We start from the raw sequence: 25,357 nt of genomic DNA, 5'->3' as shown, positions 1-25,357 counted from the left end.
TTTCACCTGTTTTGTGCAAGACATTCCTTTGAGAGCAGGAATGAATCTGGTCACACTTGTTTGAACTCTTTCCAAGGCAGAATTATCCTTTTCTTGTAATGTGGTGGCCAAAACGCAGCACACCATTGTAAAAGGAGAGCATACTGACAAACTGCTCTAGTATTAAAATAACATTTCAAATTAGCATTTTAACCACATCTCAACATTGTTTGCTTTTAAATCATCTTATTTGTATCAGTCATACTATCTCGACAACAATAATAAATCAATATAAACCGCTACATCTTTTCATACAGTACTAGATCAGTGGACTAATCCCATTACATTAGAATAACTAATATTTCAGTAAAATACACTGCTCAAGAAAATTAAGGGAACACAATCACAGTATAACACCAAGCCAAACTTCAGGGATATCAATCTGTCCAGGAAGTGTAAGCGATTGTGAACCAAAGTCACTTGTTTTGGTGCAAATGAAAGTGACAACAGGTGCACTGGAGAGGCAATGGTTTTGCAGGTGGTGGCCACAGACAATTGCTCTCTCCTTATCCTTCCTGACTGATTCTTCTCTAGTTTTGCATTTTGCTAGTGTCCATGTCACTACTGGAAGCATGAGGCCGTACCTGCAGCCCATTCAGGTTGCACAGGTAGTCCAGCTCCTCCAGGATGGCATATCCATACATGCCGTAGCAAGAAGGTTGCCTTGCCGTAGAAGGGCATCAACCCAGCAGGAGGACCGGTATCTGCTCCTTTGTGCGAGGAGAAACAGGAGGAGCACTGCCAGAGCCCTACAAAATGACCTCCAGCAGGCTCCTGGTGTGCAGGACTCCATGAGGGTGACATAAGGGCCGCCGTCCTCTAGTGGGACCTGTGCTCACAGCCCAGCACCGTGCAGCTCTACTGGCTTTCGCCAGAGAACACCACAATTGGCAGGTCTGCCATTGGCGACCCGTTCTCTTCACAGATGAGAGCAGGTTCACACTGAGCACATGTGACAGACGTGAAAGAGTCTGGAGTGTGCCAAGAAAACATCCCCCACACCATTACACCACCACCACCAGCCTGCACAGTGGTAACAAGGCATGATGGATCCATGTTCTCATTCTGTTTACGCCAAATTCTGACTCTACCATCTGAAGGTCTCAACAGAAATCGAGACTCATCAGACCAGGCAACATTTTTCCAGTCTTCAACTGTCCAATTTTGGTGAGCTTGTGCAAATTGTAGCCTCTTTTTCCTATTTGTAGTGGAGATGAGTGGTACCCGGTGGGGTCTTCTGCTGTTGTAGCCCATCCGCCTCAAGGTTGTACGTGTTGTGGCTTCACAAATGCTTTGCTGCATACCTCGGTTGTAACGAGTGGTTATTTCAGTCAAAGTTGCTCTTCGATCAGCTTGAATCAGTCGGCCCATTCTCCTCTGACCTCTAGCATCAACAAGGCATTTTCGCCCACAGGACTGCCGCATACTGGATGTTTTTCCCTTTTCACACCATTCTTTGTAAACCCTAGAAATGGTTGTGCGTGAAAATCCCAGTAACTGAGCAGATTGTGAAATACTCAGACCGGCCCGTCTGGCACCAACAACCATGCCACGCTCAAAATTGCTTAAATCACCTTTCTTTCCCATTCAGACATTCAGTTTGGAGTTCAGGAGATTGTCTTGACCAGGACCACACCCCTAAATGCATTGAAGCAACTGCCATGTGATTGGTTGGTTAGATAATTGCATTAATGAGAAATTGAACAGGTGTTCCTAATAATCCTTTAGGTGAGTGTGTGTGTTTATATATATATATATATATATACACACACACACACATGCGTTTAAAAAAAGCTGGGGTTACAATAGTTTTAATAAATCTTAAATGCGGGGAGCCTTATCCCAGGGATTTTATATAGAACAATTATCCGGTCAAGGAAGGAAGGACAGCAGTTCCCATCTAAAAACAGTCCATGTTCACCGATGTCTCAAATTTTTTATTTTATCGATTCTGCTGACCCGTACTGCACGTTGTTAATACAAAATAGTTATAGTAATAATAATACAACTGTTGAACCACTTCACCATCTTAATAAAAAGAAAATGATACTTTCTGCATGTGTTTGCATTGCTTTCCATTTATTAAAATGCAAACGTTATTATTAATTTTATACAAATGATATCAGTCTAAATTAGAGTGGGTGGGGGTGCCTGCAGATCGAGTTCAGCCCGGCGACAAGAGTGGGGCGGACCGTGTGCACTTGCGCATTAAAGTATCTTTTGGTCATGTTTGTTATTGTGTGTCAGGTCTCTCTCCTCATGTCTGTCTGTGTTTCCCATGCACATTTCTTGCCGCATCCAACACGTGTGGAAGAACACAATGCGTCCTAATAACAAAAAATACTGTCGTAAAGATTGCAATTTGCGACACCAAGATATAAACGATATAGCATAATATGAAACGATAGACGTTTTTCTATTGTCATAAGATCGCACAGCCCTAATATACATGTATGTATATACACTCACCTAAAGGATTATTAGGAACACCTGTTCAATTTCTCATTAATGCAATTATCTAACCAACCAATCACATGGCAGTTGCTTCAATGCATTTAGGGGTGTGGTCCTGGTCAAGACAATCTCCTGAACTCCAAACTGAATGTCTGAATGGGAAAGAAAGGTGATTTAAGCAATTTTGAGCGTGGCATGGTTGTTGGTGCCAGACGGGCCGGTCTGAGTATTTCACAATCTGCTCAGTTACTGGGATTTTCACGCGCAACCATTTCTAGGGTTTACAAAGAATGGTGTGAAAAGGGAAAAACATCCAGTATGCGGCAGTCCTGTGGGCGAAAATGCCTTGTTGATGCTAGAGGTCAGAGGAGAATGGGCCGACTGATTCAAGCTGATAGAAGAGCAACTTTGGCTGAAATAACCACTCGTTACAACCGAGGTATGCAGCAAAGCATTTGTGAAGCCACAACACGTACAACCTTGAGGCGGATGGGCTACAACAGCAGAAGACCCCACCGGGTACCACTCATCTCCACTACAAATAGGAAAAAGAGGCTACAATTTGCACAAGCTCACCAAAATTGGACAGTTGAAGACTGGAAAAATGTTGCCTGGTCTGATGAGTCTCGATTTCTGTTGAGACATTCAGATGGTAGAGTCAGAATTTGGCGTAAACAGAATGAGAACATGGATCCATCATGCCTTGTTACCACTGTGCAGGCTGGTGGTGGTGGTGTAATGGTGTGGGGGATGTTTTCTTGGCACACTTTAGGCCCCTTAGTGCCAATTAGGCATCGTTTAAATGCCACGGCCTACCTGAGCATTGTTTCTGACCATGTCCATCCCTTTATGACCACCATGTACCCATCCTCTGATGGCTACTTCCAGCAGGATAATGCACCATGTCACAAAGGTCGAATCATTTCAAATTGGTTTCTTGAACATGACAATGAGTTCACTGTACTAAACTGGCCCCCACAGTCACCAGATCTCAACCCAATAGAGCATCTTTGGGATGTGGTGGAACGGGAGCTTCGTGCCCTGGATGTGCATCCCACAAATCTCCATCAACTGCAAGATGCTATCCTATCAATATGGGCCAACATTTCTAAAGAATGCTTTCAGCACCTTGTTGAATCAATGACACGTAGAATTAAGGCAGGTCTGAAGGCGAAAGGGGGTCAAACACAGTATTAGTATAGTGTTCCTAATAATCCTTTAGGTGAGTGTATACACATATACATATATATACACACACACACACACATATATATATATTTCCACAGATCTGCGCATATCTGCACAGCTCCACCAATGGGATAGGTTGGATCCTGCAAATCTGCGCTACAAGAACACGACCACCTTTCTTCACAAAACCTGCAGTAATCGATGTAATTGTATTATTTATTTTTAATTTTTGTTATTTTAAAAAATAGAATTGCCAATCATTTAAGTAACAACTTCATTATTGTGCATCATAGATATACATTCAATTTTTTTAAATAATTGATGTAAGTATTTAATAAAACATTGACAAGTGTTAATCTAGAATTCTATATCTATGATTTTGACAATGCTGTTCAAGGCTTCATTGTGTAATGAAAGATGACATTCACCTCCGCTAACAAAGGGGGCAGTAGTAGTTTTCATTCAGCTGCACTGGGCGATTCTGTGCAGATTTCAGTGGCTGGGTCTTAGTGGCGTCACGCAGAAACACTGCAGTAACACGCATCTCTGTATCTCTTGGCAGAACTGCGCTTCTCGAACACGACCTTTGTTCTGGAATGAATGTGCGTCAGCCAGATATCAAAAATACATTCATTTGTATTGCGTGTTGGCATAAACAAACAAACGTGATAAATCCACAATCAATGAAGACGAGATGGAGGAGAGTAGTGTGGCTGAAACTTCACAGCAAAATGATATATATATATATATATATATATATATATATATATATATATATATATATATATATATATATATATATATATATATATATATATATATATATATATATTCATATTCATTCATTATATTCATTGCAACATCACTATTGAAGCATTGGAAAGCTGTATTTTTACTTATAAGTTACCATCAATATCAGACCAGGAATGCACAGTTAAAAATGACCAGTGCATTTCTTTAACACTATTGGATATATGAATATCCCATTTTAAAATTTGAACAAAATATTTTCCCACCGGCCACTTAAATATACGTAAAGTTAATAAAGCTGAATAAAGCCGTTTGTCTCCCCCCCAGGAAATTGCTGGAGCATAAACAGCAAAGATACTATAATCATTTTCTTTAGCCTCCTGTACCACTTACAGTGTGTGCTTATATCCCTTTTATTCAATAGGCTATATAGAGTTCGTCCTAATGGAGAAGAGAACTTTTTCCCTGACACACGCAAGGGAGCAATGTATTATTAAAGCTATATCCCTGGCTGTTATAATAAAAGATTTAAAGCCTTCTTCAATGGTGACTGAAGTTCCTGGATAACGACACCAAATGGTTTAAGGAGGGCAATAAACGCCATAACGGGCAGAGTCCCAGGTTTAAAAGTCTCCAGTAAAATATCTTCTTACATTAAGTTGTGACCAAGACTTCAAAAGAGATTTATAAATCATGCCGTCATCCACAGCTAATTGGGGTGGGTGTGTGCATCAGAGATTCTGAACTACAGTGACACACACAAACACTAACTGGGGAATTGTCCGTTTAGGTTACAAGACCTCAGAGCTGCAATAGAATACAGGAGGAATAATTTGTGTCCAACATATAAGAACCCTTAGAGAGTATTACATCAGAGTTTTAACATCTGATAAATGTGCAATTCTAGATTCACTTTATACTCACATGCAGGTATTTAAATAGTAAAATGAGCTCACTTTTACAGTCCCCAAACTTACCTGAAAACCATTGTTAATCAGGAAGCTGTTAAAATTCACGGATTTGGATAGTGCTCACCCATCTGTGTTTGTAAAGCATGGAAGCTTACATTTTACCAGGCAAAACAAAAATTGTGAGGTTTAAATTATGATAAACATTATCTAAAGCAAAAAAAAAAAAACTGACTCGAAACCACATTTTAGATTTTCAAACTGTAAACTGAGTAATCACTAATTATACAGTTGCATTTGTATTACTGTAGATGGATTACCAACAGGCCAACAGATTTGTTTTGCAATATTGTTTTACATTTCCTTTTTTCCAAAATCCGTTTTATACAGTGAACAATTAGGCTACACGACACTAAAAGAAAAATGAGTCATGCACCAAGACAGAAGATCTTAATTTCAATTAAACAATATTTCGATATTTTGCAAGGCATGCCAAAACTTTTACCAAGCTTTACAAAGCAAATGTGAGATTTAAAAGATGTATGTGGGCTATCTGTGAAAGGTAATTTAGTGGAGTATGAATCCAAATAATTAAAACCCCAAAAAACATTTAGGACCAGGGTTTCGGCAAATGAAAAATATATTCAGCTAGAATGGGTTATTTCGTATTCAGTTCAGATGAGAAGTCTGAAAACCATACAGAGCCAGTCAAAAATATGAGGGTTGGTATTTAAAGAAAAACAGGGTAACTAGGTCAGCAGGTTATATATTATTTCAAATATGGTCCCAATTCAGAATCCAAAAAGCTGTATGACAATGCATCTCATACTTCCTAAACACCAGCATCAGTTATTAATGCAGTTGGGGTTTTGTACATCCATTTGTTGTTAGGTATAAACTATTAATATAGGGAAATAGGGATGGTGTATTTTTTATGTCCAACAATATTAAATGAGAAAGGAAGGTATTAGGCGTGGTTTCACTCCAGGCAAGAGACGTCTGAAACTAGGCTATAGGCTCTGTTTGCATGATACACCATTGGTTGTGTCATATCATTTTCTTTGTTATTGTGGTGTGCTACAGACCAGGATGCATTGGCATTCTGCACATTGAACCAGCTCATTTGTCAGATTCATTCATTCTATTTTGACTGAGAGCAATTTCAGTCATGCGTCACACCAGTATGGCAGTGTGAAAGTAATACACTTTGTCATGTTCATTTTGACTTGCCTCTCTGACATTAAAAGTACAGTGGTGAGTGCAATCTCTACTGAGAATCCACACATTAAACCAGATCCTTCAATAACACTGACCATATTATAGGCAGTGCCTTCAAAAAGACAAATATTAAATAATGAAAATAATAATCAGAAGACCAGTAACTGTACTATAGGCTGGAATTGTTTTTGGTTTTATTTTTAAATCTGTTTAATAGAAACCAAACCTTGTAACACTGACACTAGTATTGACATTTCTTTTTTGCTAGACCTGTTCCTAGTGTTAAATAACACTAAACAGAATGAAACCCTCACTTAAGGAGTTTTACATCATACAGCCCTAGCACAAATAAAGCTGTACATCTGGTGTTGTATGTCCCAGAATTCTCCTGAAAATATATGCAACCCATAACATTGTTTATGCAAACCTTTGAAGGAAAAAAAATATCTTAATTCGGTGGGGCATAATTTGCAAACAAGAGGAACAAGTCTGCACTGCAATGGATATCCAGAGTAAATACCCAGACAGTCTACTACTATAATTACATGAGACGCTCAGCTGGCCCAGCGCTGGCAAGACGCATCAGACGCATCACCAGGTAAGTAGTGGTGCAGCATGGGCAATTAAGCTTTATTGTATAATTTACTAATATTAGGCATGTTACATTGACTATTCTGCTTTGTTTAAGAATGTCAGTGTACAATAAGGCTTTGTCTTTATATCAGCTGAAGAATGGCCACAATTGCCCCTCATTATAAGGGGACATTTAATTATTATCCACGATGGGATGTCAATTTAAATTTTAGATCTGTTACACTGAAGTGGCTTCACAATTTCACAATTTCAAGTTTCCAAAACTGGAACAGGTTAAATCGGGTCCCTTCTGCACTGTACATAAAAGCAATATGGCATATCTTTTAGCTTCTGAAAGATCAAAATTCAACCAATTTAAAAACTGAAAGAGGCTGGATTATACAGCTGTAAAACATTTTAAAAATGAAATTGCAGGGGAATAATTGTAGAAATCCTGGTTTTAGATGGGTATTAACTTTCCCTTGAGTTTACATACTTAACAGCTCCATCTTTACAGGTGTAAGCTTCCCTGCTTTGTGTTGCAATACTGTGCTGCTGTTGGAGGGGTAAAACAAAAGTCAGGCTTCAATTTGAATTCTATAAAAACAAATAAATAAAATCTAGCAGTGGTATGATCTGGCCCCACAGACTCCATCACAAACATTTATTTTTTTAAGTCTGAAGATTGAGTTCAACAGATCAAGGGCTCACACTCCAGTCACAGAGCTGAAAGTGCTATTTAAACTATGCAGCTCTTACTTGGCAGCAGACCAAGCCAGTTGCCCATTGCAGACTTCCATACAGCAGAGCCCCCTTGATCAGCTAAGTTAAGATAATGCAACTACAGACGAGGGCTATCTTTATTAACATATCCACTTCAATCATAAACCCTTAGAGATAACAGGAGCTGTGCCTTTAAACAATGTATTAGTTTAAATATATCATACAAGCAGGGAAAACGTATGTAGGTGTAAAGCTAAATGATCCACCACAAGTCCCCAGAAAGTTTGTTTCCCCTTCCCGTCAGCTTCCTTATCTTCCCCAATTTTGACACGGCTCTGAATACATCAGAGATGAGAAACATCAACATACAGTTGCTACATCAAGAGACTACTGTTGTCTGAGTGGTATATAAATCTGCGTGTTTAAGGAGGGGGAAATAAAACATTTCTGTTTGACCCTGACTGGTTGCAGAGCACAAATGCATTTTGGACATAACATTTAACAATTGGAAAAGACCATAAGGCACTATCGGGCAAGAATATCATACGATTCATTTATAGCATTCAGGCTCTGAAATTAAAGAAGCAGGCAGAAAACATTAAATTGAATAGATTTAGACTATCAAGAAAATGTAAAAAAGTACAAAGGTGGCGCATTGTATGGATTTTAAAATGTGATAATCTGAGTTGTTAGATTTTTGGTGATTCTAATCACTGCAGCTAACCACCAGCAAACCATGGCCGGATGTAGGTTAAGCAGAAGTGACTTTCAAGAACCAGTGCATTCAAATTTTTGGATATGGTCATTCACTAACAATCAAGACCTTAAGTTACAAAAGGTCTTTTACTGAGGACATTGAAAAAAGATTGACGATTTATTGCATTTACGTTGGTATTGTTTATTTGTATTTGTTTACGAGTCTGCACAAGATTGACTGCTGAAAAAGGCAATTTCCAAACAAAATATATTTATTTTGCAGTACCTTAAAAGGATGTAAATTGCATGCATTTATCTGTGGACTTTGCTTGAAAGGAAAGCTAGTTCAAAAAAGAAAATTGAAATAAAACTCTTGAAAGCTACAATCCATGAAGTAGAGCTGGAACGATGTTTAATTAGATTTTCAAATCTAAACAGCTGAATGTGTATGCATTTAAGTTTATATTTTAATTAATCTTGATATTACTCTATTCAAATATTCTTCAATGATCCAACATTGTTTGGAAAAGATTGCTATTATAATTGTTTTTGTTTTGTTTTTAAAGTGCAAAAATCACACCTGCATTTCTCCTTATTTTAAAGTTCTTCTGTGCTCAGCTTTAAAGGTGGAAATACAAATTAGAACTTCAATTGGTTTTAATGTCACACTACAGAGACCGATATTAAGACTTACATTCAACATAGCTTCAAATTAGGTAGTGCATTTAACCTGATGAGGTCCAGGTTAAAAATTAACACTTTAAACTACTAGGTAACTGCCATTCACAAACAAATCGGATCAGCTGAAGGTTAAATAAAATTGAAGGGGTAGTTGGACATAATGTAATCTACAAACCAGTAGTGAATTTTCACATGCAGCATTATTTGTCAAGAAAATTAACACATGACCATGTAGGACACATGCATTTTATAAGAGCTCGTGCATGAACAATCGTACACATTGTTCCCAAACTCTGACACAAGCAGGATGTCACATTCACTTCACAGAACACACGTGTCATGTGATGGATGGATACTATGCATTTGATATGAGAACCAACAAGTTACTTCTACAGTAACAAGGTGACTCACTGATTCTATTCTTTAAAACAATAACCCTATCAGAGGCATATCAACTGGTTAGATAACATATATGCGTCTTTGTAAGTGTCTGGGGCAATGCCATTTGAGTATTTGATCAGCGTAACCCAACTCCACAACTTGGTTCCTCTGGCTTGGACACTAAGAGGTGTTCTCCATCAATAGGGAGAGGAGGACAAAGCCCTGAGTCTGTTATGAATTATGCAGTCAGTCTGCAGTGGCATCTTGCATGCTGTCCCACATCCCTGAGCCTGTGCATTCTTATTCCAATGCAGAGCCTCAGAATATTTCCCCCTGGGATCCCCCCCGCCGGAAAAGACAGCATCAAGATAATATAAATTAATTAGCATGGAGGGGCAGAGTAAACCAAGTGACACTCCACAAATCCAGGGGACTTGCTAATGATGTACCATCTGAATAAATGTGAAAGCTAAATCCTGGGACAGATATGCGTTAACGGCTAAGTCTACACCTCCTCCAGCTCATGAAATTGCAAGCCTTCAGGGGGAGAGAGAGAGAGCGAGAGAGAGGAGAGAGAAGGGGGGGTGGGGGCATAAGGCTTTACAAGGCACAGCATGCCAAAGCCCATCAGGAGTAGACAGCATATGAGCAAGGGTGGCACCGTTCTTTAAATCTGTGACAGCCACCGCCGAACAAAGCATATGACAAGCATGTCGACTGATCATGTACATAGCAATACGCTCCCCGAGGAGTACCACTGTTGCTGAGCAGCAGCAGGGGTGAGCGTGTGGTATTTCAGACAAGAGTGGAAGTTACCAATACCATCATATAGTTATACAACATTTATGGGCAACTTTTTTCAAGGGCCATTTTTATTTTTCCTCTCTAGCATTAAAAGTGCACCAAGGATTTACTAAAACTTGTCATAAATTGTGTTTGCATGTTCTCTACAGGGAGTGCTTTAAAGAGATCTAGAAAACATGCAGGGAGGTGGCCCTCCAAAAGCAGGGTTGCCAGCACCATTAGAAAATAAAAGTATGTTTATAATACTTGGGGGTGGGGTGGGAACACGTAGATATTTCCACTGTTCCTTAACACAGTAATAGCACCTACAAAAGCATTTAATGGAGTTTTACATTTCTTTTTTATTCTCCAAGAACCAAAGACCAGAGCAAAGTTGTGTACATATGAATATCTTCAGACTAGAAATCAGTTCATACTAAAACAAACCTTGCATGGAATACAGATTTTTTTCAGGCAACTGACGTGCAATGCATTATGATCTACAGCAGTATCATACCAATACAAAATCAAGAGCTACACATAAGGCTTGTCCACTTACCGAGTTGATACAGGCCAGCTCCTTGTTGAGCAGCCAGGGCAGGGAGAGTTTCCCATCTCCCTTGTAGCAGGACTGAATCCTCTCTTTGATCTTCTCCTTGATCTTGCGCAGAGTGAAGAGGCACATGGCCGACTCCTTGGGGGGCTTAGCCCGGTTCTTCTGCCCCTGGGAGAAGACCGTGAACAGGATGTCCTCCTTCTCTGAGATTTCCAACGAGCGGGCCAGATGTTTGCCCGGCCTGCTGAGGAAAGCGTCCTGAATGAGACGGTACTCCACGCCATCCTTGGTGCAGCCAATGGGGAATTCCACATAGGAGTAGAATTTGGGGTCATCGACACAAAGGCGCACAATCTTGGAGGTGAAGAACTGTTCACTGCTGGCATCCGGGGAAGTGAGCTGTGTGTCCAGCTGCAGGGTGAGGTAATACACAAACTGCTCACTGCTGAAGCTATAGATGTAGTAGATGTCAAATGCAGGGAACTTGGAGAGGGTGTCAGAGGGGATCTTCAGCTGGGAGGAAACAAACTCATCCTGGTAGACAAAGCTGAACATGTCCGCATTCTCCTCGTTGACCATGAGCTTCCGGCTGGAGAGGGTTGGGAAGTACTCCGATTTGCCATCAATGGGTGTTCCGATGAAGAGCTTGTTGTTCAGCCCATTGAGGCCCTCGATGATGACACCAGACATGGTTCCCGATTCGTTGACACTGGAAAGGTAATGCTCCTTGCGGTGGTGGGGCTCCCCAAGCTTGAAGAGGTCATCCAGCCGCAAGAACTGGCAGATCCCCTGAGAAGCACTGCCACAAGCAATGAGGCGGTTCTGGGTGTAGTCAACCAGCAGTAGCTTGTTGACGTTGTTGGTGTGGACCAGACCGTGGGGGCAGGACTGGACGCTGGGAGGTGGGTAGCATTTCTCGTTGTCTTCAACCGGGCCTGTCATATGATTCCTCAACAAGGTGAGGTTGTTGGAGAGCTTGTAAATCCAGTTAACGGCCCCCAGATACACTTCCCCCGTTTTGTTGTGTATCACCAAGTGCGTCAGACCAGTTTCCTTTGGGGAAAACGTTTTGAAAGGTTTAGGGCTCTCTCGAGCAATGGTGGAGGCCAGGGCACCCAAAATCAAAAGGCTCCACAGATACAGAGAGGGGCTAGGACATCTGGAAAGTGGCCTCATGATTATATTGCTCCAGGTCAAATCTGGATTATAACGGTGTTTTTTAGTTTTGTTTAAGGGATGAAAGAAGGAGGAGGGGAGAAGAAAAAAATATATATATTGATCCAACGTCCTTTTCTCTTTGTTTGGATGTGTCATCTATAGCATCATCTGCAGTGGCAACATGAAGAGCCCTGCAAGGGAAAAAACACATTATGAAATATGATGGAACATTTCATATTGATTATGCATTGTCGGTTTAAAAGCTTGGGATGTTGTGCCAAATGCAGAAGAGTGAGAAAAAAAAAAAAAAGTGACTGTGGGCCTTAGGGGATATCCTTAACAGCATTTAATTTGGAGGATAGATAGCAAGGACAGCAAGCAGATCTTACTTAGATGAAATCAAAATGGAAAATGATGCAGAGAGAATAATACAGTAATCCATTAACCATCCACAAAAGACTGGGTATTAGAGATTACTAGATGTAGAGCGTATGATTATAACGATACAGTACTAATAAGCTTTCGTTAAGACTTTTTAAAATTAACTTGCCATATAAGTCCAAGTTCTCTTAACTACTGGAAACAATAGTTCAATAAATGACACTTAATGTCTCATAACTATTTATCAGTGTTTTCTAACAAGGAATTGAAACATTATATATTGTTATAAAGTATATTGCAATGATCTCCCAAGTCCTGTCTTTCAGTGACATTAGCATGTTTTGTACCCCATGCTCCCAGACTATTTACATATATGAAATACGTTAATGAACGAAACAGTATATAAAACAAATGAGAGGAAACTGTTAATATGAACCCTCCAACCAGCACCCCAAACACACACACACAATAAATAAATTCTACACCACCCAATTCTCAAAGAGCATTTATTTATTTTTTGTTTCGGTGCATTAATGCAGTCTAAAGCCCTCCAAGTCTCTTGACTCTCAAAACCATAATTATCTGGTATATTAACTGTATTCCACCAGAATAGGGCAAAACATGAATCGTCTGATCTGACATTTGTTTGCATCATACAATTCCCAACGTGATGTTTTTTTGTTTTTGTTTTTACATTTTTAGTGTATTATCCCTAATTTGTCCCTCACTGGAAAGCTAATTCTTGTAAGAATTAATTTTAATCAAAATGCGCTATAGACAAAGAGATGCGGGGGGGAATGTACATGTGATAAATACCATTCATGAAAACAATTAGGATGATAGGACTTTTAATGTTTAAAAAGGACTTTCTAGCTCTCTGAAGATGCGTGACTATAGAATTACATGCAGAAATGTTTCTCTAATTGATTTCAAAGATAACACAAATCAAATAATATCCCCTCTAGTAAAATGATACAGATGAGCGTAAAGATATTGCATCATAGATAGGCTCATTTCATGTTATAGGTTGCGGGGGAGGGTGTCATTTACAAATATTGAAAGGATTTTCACAGATTGTACTATGCAAAAGGAAATCTAAATCAATTAAAAGGAGGCATAAAATACATATGTATTAATTTACTTTACTTGTATTGTTGGTCTTGTGCATTTATTTTTAAAGAAAGGGATAAAAACATTAACACTAAGTCAATTAGATTTCTGAAAATAGTCCCAATTGCAATTATCAATTATAATAAGGTACAAAATGTGTATAAAATCAAAGAGAAAATACTAATATTGTTTACAGTTTACATGATTACTATAAGTAGTATTTAATATTAACATAATAAGATTAATATACATCGTCATTATTTTATGTTTTAAAAAAAGTTTAAAAACTCAAGTTTTTCCTCAGTTTCACCAGTGAAAAAACACTAAGTTGGCTAGTTAATTCCACAAAACTATTGCCAAAAGACAGCTAGTACAACTGGCTGCACCTATATGCGCTGCAGGAATGTTCTTTGGCTTCCAGAGACCACGGACTGCTTTCACTCCTAGCCAAAAACATTGAAAGCAAAGTCACAGGTTTCCAGACACCATCGCTAAACCTGTCTTCTTTGATAATAGCTAGAATACTACAGCAAGGCTGTGATTTATTGCTCGTGGCATATCAATTACAGTACTCCCACCAAAGAAAAAAAAGCAACTTGTATTTAAGCAAATTTATACACACTGCATATTTAACATGTAGGTCTCGTGTGGGCTTTGTTGACTATTTTCCCTTTTGGCATTTAGTTGCAGTGTAATCGAAATCGCTTTATAGGCCACAACTGCACTTAAGTAGTAAACAGGAGTGTTTGGGCCCTTTTCCTCCATCTTTTATTACACTGAACCATTCAAGAAAAATATTTTGTAAGCAAAAAGCTTTGCTAAAAACATATGAAAAAGTTCCTAAACCGAATTAAGACAAATCTATATACAATATAAGTATTGATATAAACCTTTTTAGGAATCCAAGTTAAAGATTGTAGTAACAGATTTATTTTTACCTCATATGTATAAACTCATCTTATTTATTTGTAGCAATTTCTATATGGAAAGACATTCTTTCAAAAGACTAGATCAAATCTTACTTTACCTTCATAGGGTAAAACACACAAGAAATTCCCATTAAGACTAACCTTGCAAAATCTACACAAAACAAGGCAAAGGCTTCCCAGAGAGCAGTGACAATCTGTATTATTAAAGGCTCAAGCAGTGAACTCTTGAACCTTTCGATTTTATACAATTTACAATCTAGTGCTGCTAAGGAGTAGTTATACCAAACAATGACTGAAGTATTTCAAAGAAAAACTTCAAAATACAGCTGTTGACAGAAATTGACTGCTGTTATATGCAACTGTCGGTATATTTCAAGGTTGAGAGCTATTTTGATTCAATTTTTATGACACAAAAAGCTCTAATATTTCATTTGCAGTGCTATTGCTTTATGCTGACCATTTTTATAGGCCCCTGCAATATAGGAGAGCACTGAAGCAGCATGCTTAAGAGCACCAGCAGAAAGCACATGTAGTAAGAACAACAGAGCCAAATAACATTTAAAACAAACTGATTTCATCTTTTAAATTTGGCAACTTGAAAACATTGGGAAATAATTGTATTTCTGGATTATTTTCATTACGGACCTGAAAAAAGACATGAAAGAACAAAGATATGGATTGATTAAATGGGGAGAGATAAAAGTACATGCCGTTGTCAAATGGATAAGTACATTCATTTAATGAACCGAGCATTTTTAAACATAAGCCCTTGCATTGCATTATATTAGTTTAAATTCTCCAGATGGAAAAACAAGGTAACGCTGAATGTTCCCAAATCATCATGAAGTGTGATGCTTGACCCCACAAATGCACTATACGAATGGAGGCCAGCATTCCTGGGCTAAGCTGCAGCCTGTGCTTGGTGCTTATGGAACAAAATCTTTTAACACTTCTGTATCCTGTTGCAACGCAGACAGGATTATCTGGTAGTAGTATGAAGGTGCCAGACAGCGCTGTGAGGTGAAAGAGCAACCGACAATGGCAGACGTTTGAAAATGGGGCTTTTGGGGGGTGCGCTGCAAAATAGCATCCTCAAATGGTATTCCCAGCTAGTTTTAGGGGCAATACTGGAATAATGAAGGCACAGAGCGTGTGTAGGATTAGCACATTCATGGCAGCTGCTGGGGGTTTTCAGGTGATTATTAAAGGAGATGATCTCGCTCTCGATCTAGTTAAGGAAGGGGATCGTTGGCCTGGAGTGTTTGAAGAGCGATCCGCTTGGCCAAAACATTCAGACCCTAATGACAAAATTGGTCAAAAACCCATCGCTTTGAAACCATACAAAACAGGTCTGCTAGGGTTTGAAATGCAGGGATCAATACTGTTGGGTTCATGCATTTTTAACTCTCAAGGAAGAATAAGCACATGGTTCAGACTGAGCACACATTTATTTCTCTCCTTCTACTAAGCAAGATTAAGGCTATCTATGTGTATATCTGCATCTATATATTCAAAAATCAAATATATATAGCAAAACAAATTTAATTTGACAGAAATTAACTGGGAGATTATATAGTGCTGTTTGCCGCACAGATACTGGGGCTTGGGTTCAATTCCGGCCCTGGGTGTCTGCCTGTGTGGAGCTTGCATGTTCTCGCAGTGTCTGCATGGCTTTTCTCCGGGTGCTCCAGTATCCTCCCACGTCACAAAGACATGCTGCTTAAGATTGATTGGCTACACTGCCGTGTGTGTTAGTGACACTCGCCAAACCGTCTGGCCAGCATGGCGAGTTATGGCTAACAAGTAGTGGATTGATAAAGGCTTATGGATGGATGGCTCTATTTATTTATTTATTTACACATACACACTATATAAATCTATTAAAAAAAGGGCTAAATTAGACAAATTAACTGGACTGGAAGATGATCTGTATTAAAGCAGTGGCTGAACACGTGTGTGTGTGTGTGTGTATTCATTTTTTTTTTTTTTTTTTTTTTTTTTTAAGCGTACTCACAAGTCACTGCTGTGTTATGAACCTTGCTTGGCTACACTCATCTAATGCAAATATAAATAGACTGATACGACTAATTAAGATAGTAGTGTCTGAGCTACACTTGACTGGACAAAGAAAATAAAAAGTGAATAGTTCTATAGCCCCTTTAAACATTTAATAGTCAGTATACAGTCTACATTATTGCCACAAACCATATAACATGTATTTGAATTATACCCAAAACACATGGTGTTTGATGTCAATTCACTTTCAACTACCACCGATTTACAATGCAAGAGTTCATTGCATTAAAAAAAATGTAATTATCTTAAACTATAGACTGTTATACAGTCTGGAAAAATGTTTTGCGGGACTGAATAAAAATGTATTATAAATCAGTGGATTTGTTTTACTGGCATTTTATACGACACTCCAGTGTTACCATACACACAAAAACGTGTGTATCTGGAGTTACTTCAACACAGAAGTATAATTCCATGCAGTACAAATCACAATGCAGAGAGAAAAATGGTAGCTTTGAAAACAAGAGTTGTCATTGTAGAAAGAATTGAAAGAAAGACTAAGAAGAAAACAAAAGGTGACTGCTGCTTCAAGAGTCCCAGGGCCTATGTTTTTCCTAACTTGCCCTGCAATTGTGGATATCAAGTGAACATTAAAATGTCACTACAATGTAAACTTGAGATCATCCACAAATGTACATTGAATAACTTCAGACAAGGAATGCACAATGGAGAGAAGGGTTTTGTGGACCTATGTCAGCATTTTTTGAGATGCAAAACAAATTTAATCTAAAATTCCTTTTCTATGGCAATTTATTCCAAACCATCCTTACAGTTGTATTTCAGAAATATTTGCAATTGTCCCAATCATTTTGCCTGCCAGTGTATGCACACACTTAATATATGACGAGAGGTTTCATATTTAATCTGATGACTGAGAGCTACTATCGTTTAATTCATACAGGCAGAAGAAAACCGAACCAAGGCTTAAATACTTTGGAGTTCAACTGAATTATGTAAATTAATCAAATTATTGTAAATTAAAAGTTTTTATTTTTTTATTTTTACTTGATTGTCTCGTTTAGTCTGGTCTTGAAAAGCTCGGTTCACCAATATTTTACAGATACATTTCCACCAATTGCTCCCCTCATTCGCATGTCGCTCACACACAAACACAGATTAGTGATTTTGTCCTAATCTCTGACTGACCCTGGGCAGCCATTTCTTAGGGAAATCCTCAATGTGGACTGGCTTAATGAAAACCCAGAAAGCTGGCCAAGACTCCACACAGAAACAGGCATAAACAGCTTGTGTCTAGGCGAGGGGATGGTCATGAGTGTGCCTGAGCACTAGGAAAAAATTGTGTGTAATTGGAGAGCATTTAAAAACGACATTTCAACTGCAAAGATTATAAGCCAGTGTTTGTTTCCGTTCGTAAAATGAATGCCGAAATAAGGAATCCATCTTCACAGCTGTTTCAAAGAGCAATAGGGTAGAGAGCTGTGATGTTCTTAAAGAACAGTCTGGGTGGTGGAATACAACAGGGGTCCCGTTTAAGATTACATCCGGACCTCTGTGATCAGAAATAGCACAAGACACCTTTGGCAATACAGACCATATTCAATTTGGTTCTAGAGAGAACAGAGCTTACATAAACTTCTGATGTAGGAACTCCAGGGCCAACTGGCCACCTGTCCATTTGATTATTAGAGCGTACATCAAAGGCCACAGCTCATTACAGAAGAACTCTTAAATACAAAGACCACTCTTACCACTTTTGAAAACAACGGGTGAAAACCCAGCAGTTAACCTGAATTGTTGTAGCCCCTTTTCTTAACCACAACACATTTTATCTAGAAGGTTGATTTAGATGATTAAATTCGAATCACATTGCACCACAGAAATAGTTTTCATTGTATTGCTTAGTTAATCAAGATGTTTTAAGAATCTATTGCGATACAAGGCATACTCACAGTATGCACTGAATGTACTTTTTACATTTTAAACACCTGAATGAATTTCATCACTTGATAATTTCATGCACAAGGTTTTCAAAAATTCTATATGCTATATTGGTATATTAAAATGGTATTATATAATCTTTTGTTAATAGTGACATTTGAAGAGGTAAGCCATTAAAGAGAATCACTAACTTTCTAAATTCAACCATATTTCCATCAATCTAGAAAGAAAGGAAAATATAATTAATCAAAAACCCTGGTGTAGAAAATAGCTCCAATATAAATGCATGCGACCACATCACAGCCAAGGGGCATTAATGAATTGCTTCCTTGGGTCATTAATCTAATTTTATCATCTTAAGACACCTAAAATATTACAAACCAAAATGAATGTCAGTAAGTGGGAAATTAGCACTTAAGCAAATATGAAAATTATATTCTTGGTTGATATCAACACCCCATCTTGCAGTTGAAGTAACCTCAATGTCTCATTCACTTTAATCAGGCAACTAGCTAATTGCATATATCGTAAAATGTACAAATCAATACAAATTTGAAAATAGACAGACAGGTTCTGACAGAACCTGAATGTAAATTGTGCTGATGTTAAGTGTAGTCCTGAAGCACTTGTGGTTTTCATAACTACAGTAAATCAAAAATATCATCATAGAATTTCCTAATTAAACAGTTCTGCAGCTTTTCCCTTTTGAGTTTCTGGTTTGCTCGATTTATTTTGTAATCTTTGTACTACAGAAAAGTAGTATCATATTGAGTCTATAAGGGAGGTTTGAAATTAAACACATGGGACCAATTCTGAATTGAACTGGAATTATAAGGTCAGTTCCAATTAAATAGTGGCCAAAAGTAGAATTGATAATGAATTGGAAGTGAGGGATCACAAAGGTATTGAAAAAGGTTTATTTTAAAAGAGACTAGAATTGCCAATTCCATTTCCATTTTGCCAAGAAACAGCAATATTTGTACGTAACTATTGCCATCTGCCTAATATTTTTTTTTAAACAGTTCTCAGAATAGTCTGGCCCAGAAATGAGCACGTAAATGTAATTCAAACAGTGACAACAGGTGTCATGAAATGAAAGATTACCTTTCCACAAGGAAGATGAGCCCAAGTTCGCTTGTTTATTGTGAAAATACCTCTTGTAATACGAGTCTACTGTCCATTACGAGTCAACTGTAATATGAATGTTCAAATTATTTAGAAGGGGCTTGGCATGAAACATCAGAATGTAATGGTATTTATTAAAAACATAGAAGATAGTTTTTAGTATTATGCATTAGTGTTACAGGTGTATTGACCTTATTTTGCAAGACATTTAAATATTAATTACTATTTTAGATACAAGCACATTCCTCTTAGCTTTAAGCACGACAATAGGCATTGCTGCAATAAAAACAATTCTAATTAGACAGCCCTTAAAGCACTGAAATTAAAAATAGAATAGCATGGAATTGGAATTGTGAGAATTGACCTGCAGAAGGAAGTTGAGGGAATTAATATACAAAAGCAGACTGAACTGGACTGAATTGGAATTCTTTCTGAATTGAATGAATTGGTCTAGAGGATATTGAATTAATGGAACTGACCCCCACACTAGAGGTCTTCACGGGTCCAAAAATGTGCGCCCGAACCCGAAGAGACCCGAAAAAGTACTATCCGGAACCAACCCAGACCCATCTATTATTTGAAAGTTTGGACCTGGACCCATGCAGAACCGAGAAATGCCATAAACGTAACACCCGGAACCGACTCAGACCCGTCTATTATTTGAAATCTGGACCCAAACCCGGCCAGGACACACAGACCCGATTGAACCCGATCGGCACAGATCCCACAGCTAATTGCTATTAACAAGTTAATTTACAAGTTGTGAAAATAAAACTGTGTCTTACCTAATGCAACATTAGTAGCCTTCTCTCCTGTACCGGACTGTGATGCATACAATCATCCTCCTAGCCAAGAAAGTTGATAAAATAGCATCCATGTTGTTCCTCTCATGTATAAATCCATTTCAGCTTCAAAAGTCCACTTGCTGTCACGGTGGTGGATGACAAACTCGACTTTGCAGCTTTGCAGTTTCTTTGTATCTCGCGTAATACGATAACTTCCACCGTTTGCCCTTTTGAACTATAATAACGACTGCTCGTTCAGTGCCACGGCCGCTGACGTTAGCATTACTAATCTGCCGTCATCTGTGCTCTCTGAGAAGTGTCTGACCATAGATTTTAGATATACAAAGCGAACAAACCCCAACCACAATATCTCAAAAATCGCGCTGACGCCAATACTGCACTTCGGTTTATGTCAAACACCGATATGGCAGAATAAGTCCCGCCTTCTAAATAAAAGAGCCAATCGTCAATTGGTAAAGTCATCGCGTCACTCGGGTATTACACACAATGTTAAACAGACCCGGGACCCGACGTACAAGAATGGGACCCGACCCGGACCCGGCTGACCGTTTAAAATATGGACTCGAACCCATATGGGTCCCGGGTCCTCGGGTTCGGGTGGACCCGTGAAGACCTCTACCCCACACCGCATAACACAGATGCAAATGCCAGAGTCATTTAAGTAAATCTGGAAAAAGTGTAAAACTAAGTTTTAAAACTTCATTCATAACACCTTGTTTCAAAGCATCAGCTTTTGCATAGTTTTCTATAATCTTGCTGTTACAAAGGAAATTAGGTATTGCTTCAGGGAAACAAAGAAACTTGTGTAGAAATTGTGCAGAAATTGCAGGCCTTGGGTCAGGTGTAGGGAGGAAGTAAGTCTCCCCAATAAGAAACCAAAACTATGGCCTTTTAAGTCAACATTTAAAAAAAATCTATTGACATTTTAAAAGCAGCTACTCCATGGATGTGAGAACAGAAGATTTATGTGACTGAAAAGTCCATCTGTTACGCAAGTCCACACTAGATGGGTTACATGTTTAATGTGTAAGAATGAAAAGATTTAGTGAAAGACAATAGGTTGATTTGGGTGATCAGATTGAAGGGGCAAAGTTAAAAACGTAGGCTTGCTGAAAATCAGCTCGCCCATCTGCCTTGCACTAAAATATTTTCACACCGATAGTGGGATCACACCTTGTTTTGTAAAAAATGTAATCTGTCACAAGGTTTACTGAAGATGTTCCAACACATGCTTGTCTTGGAATTAAAAGGCCTTTGTGTATTGTGCACTGAAGGTGGGACTGAAATATCATGACTGATGCACAGACAGCATTCCATTCATCTGAAACCTTTTTGTGTTAACCCCAATGTATTCATAGGAGTAACCTTTCAGAACAGCAGAAACGCTCGGTTACATAAGATTTATTCCTGTGGTCCCTTGACCACATATTACTTTATGTAAGATATACTGTAATTGGAGCTTCAAGGTAATTAACCTTCCTTTTGTCTGAATTAAATGTTAAGGGATATGGTTTTGATCATTAAAAATTACCAGACAAAGGCACTGGCATTAGTGTACCCACCCCCCCCCCCCCCCACACACACCCTCAAACCACATGCACAGATTAAGGATTGAGCACTGCTTTAAATCCCATATAAATTAAAGTGAGATATTTGTATGTTATACCTTAACATCTTGATATTAGACAGTTTAGACCTCAGTATGTCAGTACAGTTACTATGTAGGGACTGCAGTTTTTCTTTTAGCAATAATCTCCAGCTGAAACTAAAATGTGAACATTGTTGCTGTTAAACCTCTGAAGGTTTTAGTTTTTTTTTCCCCACATTACCTCATTCCTTAATCTCTGTAAAATATTATTATTTTTTTATATATAAAAAGTTAATGCCCCCCCGATTCAAATTTCTCACTACAATAATACGATACATTTCCATGTGGATGTTGAATCGATTCTTGCATTTAAAAAGAAAGGCTTGCTCAATTCTTTGCCTGTGTTGTGTGGCTTAAGCATTTCCCCCCATTTCACCTCTACTTTATGTATCCTACCATTTGAAGGAGAAAAAACAAAGATTTTCTATGGATCAGCCTAATGTAGTGCAATTTACCTGAATGCAACAATATTGCAAAGCCAAGGCAATTATCTCTGGCAAATTCCATTTTTGTTTGTGTGTTTGTTTAGTCTGTTAAAACTTGTAGAAGAATGCTGCCTGTTCATTGTGTTTAACATTTATATAGAGTGGACATTTCAGTCAAATTTGATTGCCGCCATTAGTGTTTTTGTTTGTCTTCAGATATTATTAAATGTAGCAGACATTTTATTAAGGCTGTGACTGTGATGTTGAAAATTTCGATCTAAGGTTTATATAAGCTTGGGTGCCACAAAACACTTTGATTTAATTTTATGACAAATACCCTTTAGATGGAAAACATTCTCCAGACCAGCATGGTATATAGATCTGCAATCAATCCATAATACTATTTTGTATAAAAGAGCACGAGAGAGAAAGGAAAAGTGGAGAATGCCATTTAAAACCTTGGCCCTGCTGTGCATGTTCTTCTTTACATAATTGTAACATATGGACTACTATATTCCTCACTTCTGAAAATCTGTTTTAGCAGTGACAAGATGTGGGTTCTGCTACTGGGCTATTTAGCCTACATTTCAGCTCCTTGTCTTGCGCAGATCTGTGTACTCTCACGCCTATAAATATCCCTGTGTGATCTACACAGAACAGAGGAGGCTTTTATATGGAAGTTGTGGAGATCCAGAGCTCTAAAAAGCAGGTATATAAACATCTGACAGGCTGTGCACAAAGCTGGCCTTTCCTTGCTCATTCCTGCTGGAAAATGCAGGACAAAAGAAGAAATGCATATTCACACCATATCCCGAAAACACATTTACACACACATATCTATATCTATATATACATCTCTATCTCTATCTATATATATATATATACACATCTCTATCTCTATCTATATATATATATATACACATCTCTATCTCTATCTATATATATATATATATATATATATATATATTACACACACACACACACACACACACACAAGAAGGTTCTCTACCTCAGACCCCACTTGAGGCCAGCGAGCAGGGGGAGCACATGGAAGCCTGACTCCCGTGAGTGGCTAATAGCCACAATAAAAAAGGAAGCAGTCGGCTACCCATGGTGGAGGGGCAGAGAAGAGTGCCAGAGTCGGGAGTCAGTGAGAGCTACAGTTGGATTGATGTGCTTTAACTCACTGTGTTTCAGAACTTTGCTCTGATTACAGACTGTTTTCAATGGTTGGCCGTTTGTCCCGTGTCGTGTTTTGTGTGTTTAGAGAGGGACCGATTACATGTGAAGGTGTTTATTTGCTTTTGTATACAATCTCATGTTTTAGCACACCAAGCACTGTATAAATCACTTTCTTAAACTGTACCCTACAGTTGCGAAAACCCCATGTAATATATAGTGGCACTGTGGATAATCCATCCACAGTGCTACTATATATTACATGCATAAAAAAAATATTCATCCATCTATAGTCTATATTTTCTATTACCTTCCAATGTGACAGTTTAAAACAATAACTTTCACCAAAACCAGAATTGAACAGTGTGTCGTTCAGCATCAAAAAGGGCCAGTCTGGCACACATTCCATCAATAACCCAACATGAATATCCGATACTGCATTTTAGGTAATCTCTTACACAGTTTGTAAAATATTTGTACACTTCCTGCACTGTCTGTACACAATGTATTCAACATAGCTGGCAAGTCATGTCATCTCACTGCACCAGATAATTATACATAACAGAATGGTTGAGAACCACTGATCTAGAAGACGCCTATTGCAGTGGTGGGCAACCCTGGATCCTGGATCTTCTAGTTCTTGTTCCACCTGAACTCTCAACTACTTAATTGAACCTGTTATTTACAAAACAGAAAGAATTCACTGCTATTTGCACGTTGTAAATAGGTGGGATTTAAATGGTCCCACAGGTTTTGCTGCTATTTGGCTCTTGGGGGCCAGGGTTCCAGAGCACTTATTTAAGGCCACTTACATGGTTTCACAAACTATGAACATATAGTGTTCTTCATAGCATTACAAGGGTAACAAAATCCCTAAACATAAAGAGATGGGATACAGGAGAAAAAATGAATTTTTAAACTCGTAAACAAACCCTCTCACCAAGTGCCAAGAAACTGTTGACTGAATTCCACATACAGACTCTTTTCTGACAGACAGCAACAGAAAAGGGGCTGGGCCAACCTGTTTGACAGGTTCCTGGACAGGTGGATGACAGACTCCTCTTTGTCTACAGTTAAAATACCACAGCCGAGTCACATTTCCAGAGGCTGTCCCGGCTTTGTGTAGCTAGCCCGGCTTTTAAAATGTAATCAAGGATTCACAAGTCAAAGGATTAAAAAAAAAAAAAGTTGCTCAAGTATACATTCACAACACCGCAAACAATCCTTATGTTTTCCATAGTAATTTAACATTACAATATACTTCAACTGCATAGGCAAGCTGAAAGCAATATCTAACTGTATAATCTGTTAAATAGTTTGGTTAAGCTAACTAAAATCTCACTAATGTATTACTCTTAATATGCCACGCAAAAAAATCAAGATCAGCTTTCTGCTTGAAAACAAGTTAACAAGTTCGACCTTCCTTGAAACAGGTGTAAAAACAAAATAAATTGACATTTTAAAATAAGTGTGAAACATCTCTATAGGGACAATATGCCAGTGTTTCAACCAAAAAAAAAATCTGTTGCTCTCAACAAACTTTCAGTCAAATTAAAAAACAAAAAGGTATTAAAAAAAAGTAAAACACTGGAAACAGTGAATTCAAGGATTTAATCCATATCTAGAAAGAAGGGGAGAGATCACTCATTAAAAAAAATATAATAAAAATGC

The 25,357-nt window shown here is 38.3% G+C and overlaps 1 protein-coding gene across 1 annotated transcript in view; it reads right to left on the bottom strand.

Moving 5' to 3' along the window:
* The window catches only part of plxna1a (plexin A1a), a 311,729-nt gene that overhangs the window by 262,335 nt on the left and 24,037 nt on the right, over nucleotides 1-25,357 (bottom strand). The window contains exon 2 of the mRNA XM_066698365.1: nucleotides 10,954-12,299. Coding sequence (XP_066554462.1) covers nucleotides 10,954-12,264 — 1,311 coding nt within the window. The 5' untranslated portion in view covers nucleotides 12,265-12,299. The remainder of the gene's footprint in view (nucleotides 1-10,953; nucleotides 12,300-25,357) is intronic.

The sequence above is a fragment of the Amia ocellicauda genome, chromosome 3 (genome assembly GCF_036373705.1).
Source record: "Amia ocellicauda isolate fAmiCal2 chromosome 3, fAmiCal2.hap1, whole genome shotgun sequence".
Classification (NCBI taxonomy): domain Eukaryota; kingdom Metazoa; phylum Chordata; class Actinopteri; order Amiiformes; family Amiidae; genus Amia; species Amia ocellicauda.
This window is presented reverse-complemented; position numbering and strand designations above follow the sequence as displayed.